The sequence below is a fragment of the Salvelinus sp. IW2-2015 genome, linkage group LG18, assembly GCF_002910315.2.
Source record: "Salvelinus sp. IW2-2015 linkage group LG18, ASM291031v2, whole genome shotgun sequence".
Taxonomy (NCBI): domain Eukaryota; kingdom Metazoa; phylum Chordata; class Actinopteri; order Salmoniformes; family Salmonidae; genus Salvelinus; species Salvelinus sp. IW2-2015.
In genome coordinates, this window is record NC_036858.1 from 19,723,540 (window position 1) to 19,733,703 (window position 10,164).

The window sequence follows — 10,164 nt, forward strand, 5'->3', positions numbered from 1 at the left end:
ACTGCATTGTCGGAACTAGAAGCACAAGCATTTCGCTACACTCGCATTAACATCTGCTAACCATGTGTATGTGACAAATAAAATTTGATTTGATTTGATTTGAAATATGCATTTAGATCGTCTGGAATTACTGTTTTGTAAGCATATTAGAGCAGATGGTGTTAACAAATTCGGATGTATATAGCCTTCCTGTATTTTGTTTCAATCCAAGTACATTCTGCGAAGTGGCATGTGGCTGAGTTTTGGCTGCATTTTTTGGGGGGGGTTTGACTATTCAGCTACGCTATGTATCCTAAAATACCGTAAGAAATTATGTGGTGTTTTTGGTGTAACAGTAACATTATAATATATACTATTATATTTGGTTCTGTTATGTAGAATACTAATGAATCATTATATGATCTTCGAAGACATTGATTCAGCTTTGATCTAAATTGACTAAACCAGCACCATTGTAAGAAGTTACATAGCAACTATCTGGCAGCACTACACCCCTGCTTCTGCTGCACCGAACGAAACACACCTACAGTAGTAGGCTATTTGCAGAAGGAAACATTTCTGGTTGGTCTCAGGGAATGTAAAACATTTAGGGAGACTTTTAAAACGGGATTGAGTGACGAAGCAGCAAATACAGTGCTATGAAAAAGTATTTGCCACCTTTCTGATTTTTTTGCATATTTTTTATACTGAATGTTATCAGATCTAGAACCAAAACGTAATATTAGATAAAGGGAAACGGAGTTTACAAATAACCAAAAAATTATACTTGTTTTATATATTTCATTAACAAAGTTGTGCAACACCCAATTCCACTGTGTGAAAAAGTAAGTGCCCCCTTACATTCAATAACTGGTTGTACCACCTTTAGCTGCAATGACTGCAACAAAATGCTTTCTGTAGTTGTTGATCAGCCTGTCACATCGCTATGGAGGAATTTTAGCCCACTCTTGCATGCAGAACTGCTTTAACTCTGTGACATTTTGTAGGTTTTCAAGCATGAACTGCTCGTTTTAAGTCCTGCCACTACATCTCAATTGGGATTAGGCCTGGACTTTGACTAGTCCATTCCAAAACTTCAAATGTTTAACCACTTTCATGTAGACTTGATAGTATGTTTTGGATCATTGTCTTGCTGCATGAAACAGCTGCGCTTCAGCTTCAGCTCACAGACGGATGGCCTGACATTCTCCTTTAGAATTCTCTGATACAGAGCAGAATTCATGGTTCCTTCTATTAAAGCAAGTCGTCCATGTCCTGAGGCAGCAAAGCATCCCCAAACCATCAAACTACTATCACATTACCATCACGCTTGACCGTTGGTATGAGGTTCTTACCATGGAATGAAGTGTTTGGTTTTCACCGGGCATGACGGGACCCATGTCGTCCAAAAAGTTATAATTTTGACTAATCTGTCCATAGAACAGAGTTTTGATGATCATCTAGGTTCTTCCAGGTGCCTTTTCGCAAACTTGAGTCAACTTTCTGGACAAGATTGGTCCCAATATGAATTAAGGTAACTGATTAGTAAGGAATACCCCTCACCTTGACGGACTGGGATATGTTCCCGGGTTGCCTCTAAGAATAGCATTGTCTGTAGGACATGATGACTGAGTTCATCTGGAAGTGTATAGGGGATGTTGTTCCTACTGTGACTATTAAAACCTACCCAAACCAAAAACCGTGTTTAGATGGCAGCATTCACGCAAAACTGAAAACACGAACCATCGCATTTAACCATGGCAAGGTGACTGGGAATATGGTTGAAAACAAACACCGTAGTTATTCCCTTCGTAAGGCAATCAAACAAGAAAAACGTCAATACAGAGACAAAGTGGAGTCGATATTCAACAGCTCAGGCACGAGACGTATGTGCCAGGGTCTACAGACAATCAAGGATTACGAAGGGGAAAACTCAGCCGTGTCGTGGACACCGATATCTTCCTACCAGACAAGCTAAACACCTTCTTCGCCCACTTTGAGGATAACACAGTGTCACCGACGCGGCCCGCTCCCAAGGACTGTGGGCTCTCGTTCTCCGTGGCCAACATGAGTAAGAGATTTAAGCATGTTAACCCTTGCAAGGCTGCCTGCCCAGACGGCATCCCTAGCCGCGTCCTCAGAGCATGCAGAGACCAGCTGGCTGGAGTGTTTACAGACATATTCAATCTCTCCCTATCCCAGTCTGCTGTCCCCACTTGCTTCAAGATATCCACCATTGTTCCTGTACCCAAAAAAGCAAAGGTAACTTAACTAAATGACTATCGCCTCGTAGCACTCACTTCATCATGAAGTGCTTTGAGAAGCTAGTTAAGGATCATATAACCTCCACCTTACCAGACACACTAGACCCACCTCAATTTGCATATTGTCCCAATAGATCCACAGATGATGCAATCGCCATCGCACTGCACACTGCCCTATCCCATCTGGACAAGAGGAATACCTATGTAAGAATGCTGTTCATTGACTATAGCTCAGCCTTCAACACCATAGTACCCTCCAAGCTCATCCTCAAACTCAGGGCCCTGGGTCTGAAGCCCTCCATGTGCAACTGAGTCCTGGACTTCCTGACTCCACTATGCTGATCTTCAACACAGGGGCCCCACAAGGGTGCGTGCTAAGCCCCCTCCTGTACTTTCTGATCACCCATGACTGCGTGGCCACGCACGCCTCCAACTCAATCATCAAGTTTGCAGACGACACAACAGTAGTAGGGCTGATTACCAACAATGACGAGGCAGCCTACAGGGAGGAGGTGAGGGCCCTGGTGGAGTGGTGCCAAGAAAATAACCTCTCCCTCAACGTCAACAAAACGAGCTGATCGTGGACTTCAGGAGACAGCCGAGGGAGCACGCCCCTGTCCACATCAACAGGACAGCATTGGAGAAGGTGAAAAGCTTCAAGTTCCTGGGCGTACACATCACTGACAATCTGAAATGGTCCACCCACACAGACAGTGTGGTGAAGAAGGCGCAACAGCGCCTCTTCAACCTCAAGAGGCTGAAGAAATTCATCTTGGCCCCTAAGACCCACAAACTTTTACAGATGCACAATCGAGAGCATCCTGTCGGGCTGTATCACCACCTGGTACGGCAACTGCACCGCCTGCAACCGCAGGGCTCTCCAAAGGGTAATGCGGTCTGCCCAACGCATCACCGGGGGCACACTGCCTGCCCTCCAGGACACCTACAACACCCGATGTCACAGGAAAGCCAAAAAGATCATCAAGGACATCAACCACTCGATCCACGGCCTATCATCCAGAAGGCGAAGTCAGTACAGGTGCATCAAAGCTGGAACCGAGAGACTGATTAACAGCTTCTATCTCAAGGCCATCAAACTGTTAAATAGCCATCACTAGCCGGCTACCACTCTTTTATTCAACCCTGCACCTTAGAGGCTGCTGCACTATGTACATAGTCATAAAATCACTGGTCATTTTAATAATGGAACACTAGTCACTTTAATGTTTACATACCTTTTACTCATTTAATATGTATATAAACTGTATTTTACTGTATTTGAGTAAATTCCAACCCCCCCTACATTCGTCCTAATATTTATATATCTCTTAAATCAATTTTTTTACTTTTAGATTTGTGTGTATTGTTGTGAATTGTAAGATACTACTGCACTGTTGGAATTAGGAACACAAGCATTTCGCTACACCCGCAATAACATCTGCTAAATATGTGTATGTGACCATTAACATTTGATTTAATTAGATTTTTGATTTGATTTGTTGTATACAGTGCATTCGGAAATTATTCAGACCCTTTGACTAGTTCCACATTTTGTTACGTTATAGCCTTATTCTAAAATTGAAATAATTTATTTTTTCCTTCATCAATCTACACACAATACCCCATAACGACAAAGCAAAAACAGTTTTTTAGATTTTTTTGCAAAACAATTCAAAAATACAACATTTACATAAGTGTTCTAAAATGGATTGTCAACTGTGGGACCTTAAATAGACAGGTATGTGCCTTTCCAAATTATGTCCAATCAATTGAACTTACCATTTGCAAAAATTTCTGAAAACCTGTTTTCGCATCGCCATTATGGGGTATTGTGTTAGATTGATGAGTGAAATGTTTTTTTAATACATTTTAGAATAAGGCTGTAACGTAACAAAATGTGGAAAAAGTCAAGGGGCTGAAAACTTTCCAAATGCACTGTAGGTCTTAATTTAAACTAAAACCAGCAGACACTAGGCTCAGATCCTCAAAAAGTTATACAGCTGCACCGATGAGAGCATCTTGACTGCCTGCATCATCGCTTGGTAAAGCAACTGCGCTACAGAGGGTTGTGCGTACGGCCCAGTACCTCACTGGGGCCGAGCTCCCTGCTATCCTGGACCTCTATACCAGGCGGTGTCAGAAGGAAGGCCCTAACAATGTTCAAAGACTCCAGCCACCCAAGTCATAGACTGTTCTCTCTGCTGCCGCACGGCAAGCGGTACAAATGCACCAAGTCTGGAACCAACAGGACTCTGAACAGCTTCTACCCCCAAGCCATGAGGCTGCTAAATAGTTAACCAAAAAGCTACCCGGACTATCTGCATTGACCCCCTTTTGCTCTAACTCTACTGACATACACTGCTGCTACTGCTTATTATCTATCCTGTTTTACCCCTACCTATACTGTATGTACATATCTACCTCAAGACATAGACTAAACTACAGTGCCTTGCAAAAGTATTCATCCCCCTTGGCGTTTTTCCTATTTTGTTGCATTACGGACTGTATTTTAAATAGATTTTTATTTGGATATAATGTAATGGACATACACAAAAGAGTTTAAATTGGTGAAGTGAAATGGAATAAATAACTTCAAACAATCAAACAGTTCTAAAAAATTAAAAACGGAAAAGTGGTGCGTGCATATGTGTTCCCCCCCTTTGCTATGAAGCCCCTAAACAAGATCTGGTGCAACCAATTACCTTCGGAAGTCACATAATTACTTAAATAAAGTCCACCTGTGTGGACTTTGTCACATGATCTGTCACATGATCTCAGTCCATATACACCTGTTCTGAAAGGCCCCAGAGTCTGCAACACCACCAAGAAAGCGGCACCATGAAGACCAAGGAGCTCTACAAACAGGTCAGGGACAAAGATGTGGAGAAGTACAGATCAGGGTTGGGTAATAAAAAAATATCAGAAACTTTGAAATCCCACGGAGCACCATTAAATCCATTATTAAACATTTTTAAGAATATGGCACCACAACAAACCTGCCAAAAGAGGGCCGCCCACCAAAACTCATGGACCAGGCAAGGAGGGCATTAATCAGAGAGGCAACAAAGAGACCAAAGATAACTCTGAAGGAGCTGCAAAGCTCCACAATGGAGATTGGAGGACCACTTTAAGCCGTACACTCCACAGAGCTGGGCTTTACGGAAGAGTGGCCAGAAAAAAAGCCATTGCTTAAAGACAAAAATAAGCAAACACGTTTGGTGTTTGCCAAAATGCATGTGGGAGACTCCCCAAACATATGGAAGAAGGTACTCTGGTCAGATGAGATAAAAATGTACCTTTTTGGCCATCAAGGAAAACGCTACTCCTACTCCTGGCGCAAACCCAACACCTCTCATCACCCGGAGAACACCATCCCCACAGTGAAGCATGGTGGTGGCAGCATCATGCTGTGGGGATGTTTTTCATTGGCAGGGACTGGGAAACTGGTCAGAATTTAAGGCATGATGGATGGCACTAAATACAGATAAATTATTGAGGGGAAACCTGTTTCAGTCTTCCAGAGATTTGAGACTGGGACGGAGGTTCACCTTCCAGCAGGACAATGACCCTAAGCATACTACTAATGCAACATTTGAATGTTTAAGGGGAAACATTTAAATGTCTTGGAATGGCCTAGTCAATGCAATTGAGAATCTGTGGTATGACTTAAAGATTGCCGTACACCAGCGGAATCCATCCAACTTGAAGGAGCTGGAGCAGTTTTGCCTTGAAGAATGGGCAAAAATCCCAGTGGCTAGATGTGCCAAGCTTATAGAGACATACCCCAAGAGACTTGCAGCTGTAATTGCTGCGAAAGGTGGCTCTACAAAGTATAGACTTTTTGGGGTGGGGGGGTGAATAGTTATGCACACTCAAGTTTTCTGTTATTTTGTCTTATTTCTTGTTTGTTTCACAATAAAAAATATTTTGCATCTTCAAAGGGGTAGGCATGTTGTGTAAATCAAATGATACGAACCCCCCCAAAAATCTACTTTAAGGCAACAAAATAGGAAAACTTGCAAGGCGGGTGAATACTTTCACAAACCACTGTAGCTTGCTGCAGTTGCTAGCTAAGTAAGTGAAAATAAAAAATATGAAATCTTTCTCTATTTCTCTCTTGCTTCTCCTTCATTTAGGAAGAAAGTAGTTTGTTCAACACTGTTTTATTTCTCTCTCTTTGAACTACTATCCACATTTTATGCACTGCAGTGCTAGCTAGCTTTAGCTTATGCTTTCAGTACTTGATTAATTATCTGATCCTTTGACTCGGTGGAAAACATGTCAGTTCATGCTGCAAGAGCACTGATAGGTTGGAGGACGTCCTCCTGAAGTTGTCATAATTACTGTATAAGTCTACGGAAGGGGGTAAGAACGATGAGCCTCCTAGGTTTTGTATTGAAGTCAATGTACACAGAAGCTAGCTGTCCTCCGTCTACACCATGGTGCTACCCTCTAGAGTGCTGTTGAGGCTACTGTTGAACTTCTTAGAAAAATAGTGTTTTAATCAATTATCTGGTGACGTGATTATATTTAGTATAGTTTTATCTAATAAGGATAACTTTTAAAATGTTTGAAAATTAAAATTTTCATGAAATTCACTGAGGTGGATGGTCCTCCCCTTCCTCTTCTGAGGAGCCTCCACTATTCCATGGAATGCGTTTGACACCCCTGATCCATACAATTTGACTACAAGTAGTAGCCTTTGGTAAAAAAGGCAAGCCTGCAGCCCTGCCCCACGTGGAGTTCGTTGCTAATTTGCATATCCAAGGGTATTCACGTCTCATTGGCTGAGCTAGCAAATCAGCATTTTTTGACAGGTATACGCCCTAAACCACTCTATTCTTTCCTAACAGGGCAAGCAAGGACACAGAGAAAAAATTCTTATTAACATCCTTAATTATAATTTAAATTCACATTGTAATACATTTTATGTAATATTTCATAGAAATCTGGAACACTGGGTAGATACTTTAATAAACAACTCTTTTTATTTTTTATTTTCTTCAGTTTTTCACTATCAAAAATACAATTGTTTATATAGAAACAACAAAATTGTATGTTCTGAGTCCATGTCAATGCCTAAATCACATCAGAAGACCATTATTAGATCTGGGGAAAAAATACACATTTTGATTTCTGAGTGTAATTTCCCTTTAATTCAAGTGCACACCTAGCAAGAGAGAAATGTGTTTGGCTAGTGAAGTTTTAGTTCTGCTACTGCACATGTGATGGCAGRGTTTTCAAAACAAATGCCCACCCAATTGATACAAACAATCATGTTGTCATTCTGTCAGGAAGGCCTACTTTGTAGTTMAYTTTTAATTGAGAAGGTTTTGGTGAAACCCTTTCTGTCTACCCAAAAGATGGTTATCATTAGCATCACTAACTGGCTACACGAAGACGCGGGCAGCRCACAGACAGGTGGTGGCAATATTGCTGGAAATGAATTGGCAGATGTATTGAATTTGGCTTTTTAAATAGGGACTCCAAAACCAACTTCTCAGCTTGAAAACAGCTTATTTGGCATCAATATTAGTCGTAAACATAAATTGTAGTTGCAAAATTGACAAAAAAGTGTAAATGGGAGAACTTTGGTCCTAAAGTTAGTAAGCTATCTTCCAAAACTGAGATTTGTGAGATTTAAGGAATCGACAATGCCACAGTTTTCCTTGTGTTGGGTTTAGATTTCAATCCTGCCCACACAGTATTACGKCCAGGCACTGCTGGCCATAACCAAATCACAGCCACACTTGTGCTGTAGACAGTGCACACTTTCCAATCATAGCAGAAGAATCAACCTACATCCCGCCCATTTATTTACAGACAGTAGAACTACCAATCGTCACCGATGTTATGTTGAAAGAATGAGACTTGTTATTTATAAACGGCTTGTGTTTGTTCCCAATTCAAACATCCACACATTCGTGAGCTAAYGTTAGCATCACAAACACAACTGTCAGTCCTTTAACCAAAKTCAAAAATWATACAGTGGCTTAGGATGTTAAGGWTAACTCAACTAYGGTGAGTATAGAGGGTCAAACAACAATAACTGCCAGGGTATGAACATAACAAACATACATACCAAAGAAACATAGCAAACAAACATAGTAAACATAACACACCCACATCAAACCACATCCCCAAATTCAAGGCGAGGGATGCAAAAGCCAGTGCAATGTAAGAATGACMCAAACTTGAACCCTTCAAGAACTCCCTAATCTTTTACTTATCCTATTGTGTCTCCTAGGCTTGAGCCTCCTTAAAAWAATGGACCCCCCAAGGGTCATCAAGACCCATCTGCCTTTCAAGTTGGTGCCCGAAGGGTTCTGGAAAAACAAATGCAAGGTAAGTTGGAGTACGACCCCTAAYTCCCCTTTCATACTACTAAGCTGAGCCGAACTGGACTGTGCTGGGCTAGTTATGCATCCACTGTAGTTGTTGGAACCGTGCTGAAAAGGACGATGTGAAGGGAAATATCAGAGCTAGCACATTACAGTTCTGGTCGGCATTATAGTGTGAAAGGTACTAGATTCAGATTTGATTTTTTATGAGTTTGGAAATGCTTTAGAATGAAGTATATATTTTCAGTTAACGTTATCTGAAAAATGATCCATAGAACAGTAAATGACAAACAAAATGCTACACCTTCCCCCGGCCATCTTCTCTCCAGGCTATCTATGTTGCGAGGAATGCTAAGGACAACCTGGTCAGCTACTACCACTTTGACCGCATGAATCTAACCCAGCCTGAGCCTGGACCGTGGGACGGCTACATCCACAAGTTCATGAATGGAGAACGTAAGTCATATAATAAAACCAGCATTTTCCTAATGACTAATACCAATGTGGTCCTGTGTGGCTCAGTTGGTAGAGCAYGGCGCTTTCAATGCCAGGATCGCTTTGGATAAATGAGCACACAGCCATGCAATCTCCATAGACAAGCATTGGCAGTAGAGTTGCCCGTCCTGAAAAGGTTAATGAAATGGGTTTCCATGGCCGAGCAGCCTCACAAGGATGAACCAGACTTGTGGAGTCTACAATTTTTTTCTGAGGTCTGGGCTGATTTCTTTTGATTTTCCCATGATGTCAAGCAAAGAGGCACTGATTTTGAGGTAGGCCTTGAAATACATCCACAGGTACACCTCCAATTGGCTCAAATTATGTCAATTGGCCTATCAGAAGCTTCTAAAGCCAGGACATAATTTTCTGGAATTTTCCAAGCTGTTTAAAGGCACAGTCAACTTAGTGTATGTAAACTTCTGACCCACTGGAATTGTGATACAGTGAATTATAAGTGAAATAATCTGTCTGTAAACAATTGTTTGGAAAAAATTACTTGTGTCATGCACAAAGTAGATGTCCTAACCGACTTGCCAAAACTATAGTTTGTTAACAAGAAATGTATGGAGTGGTTGAAAAATCTAAGTGTAAACTTCAGACTTCAGCTGTACATATGCTATTTGGCCAAAAATATGTGAACACGTGCTCATTGAACATCTCATTCTAAAAGCATGGGCATTAATATGTAGTTGGTCCCTCCTTCGCTGCTATAACAGCCTCCACTCTTCTTGGAAGGCTTTCCACTAGATGTTGGAACATTGCTGCAGGAACTTGCTCCCATTCAGCCACAAGAGCATTAGTGGGGTCAGGCACTGATGTTGGATGATTAGTCCTAGCTCGCAGTCAGCATTTCAATTCATCCCAAAGGTGTTCGAGGGGTTGAGGTCAGGGCTCTGTGCAGACCAGTTCAAGTTCTTCCACACCGAACTTGACAAACCATTTCTGTATGGACCTCGCTTTGTGCACGGGGCATTGTCATGCTGAAACAGGAAAGGGCCTTCCCCCAATCTGTTTGCCAACAAAGTCTGAAGCACAGAAATGGTCTCGAGTCACTGTATCTGTAGCTGTTGACTTTCCTTCAC

At 41.7% G+C, this 10,164-nt stretch overlaps 1 protein-coding gene across 1 annotated transcript in view; it reads left to right on the top strand.

Annotated features, from left to right (window-relative positions):
* Positions 1 to 10,164, top strand: part of sult1st6 (sulfotransferase family 1, cytosolic sulfotransferase 6) — a 57,922-nt gene that overhangs the window by 31,534 nt on the left and 16,224 nt on the right. The window contains exons 3-4 of the mRNA XM_024008294.2: positions 8,491 to 8,588; positions 8,914 to 9,040. Coding sequence (XP_023864062.1) covers positions 8,491 to 8,588; positions 8,914 to 9,040 — 225 coding nt within the window. The remainder of the gene's footprint in view (positions 1 to 8,490; positions 8,589 to 8,913; positions 9,041 to 10,164) is intronic.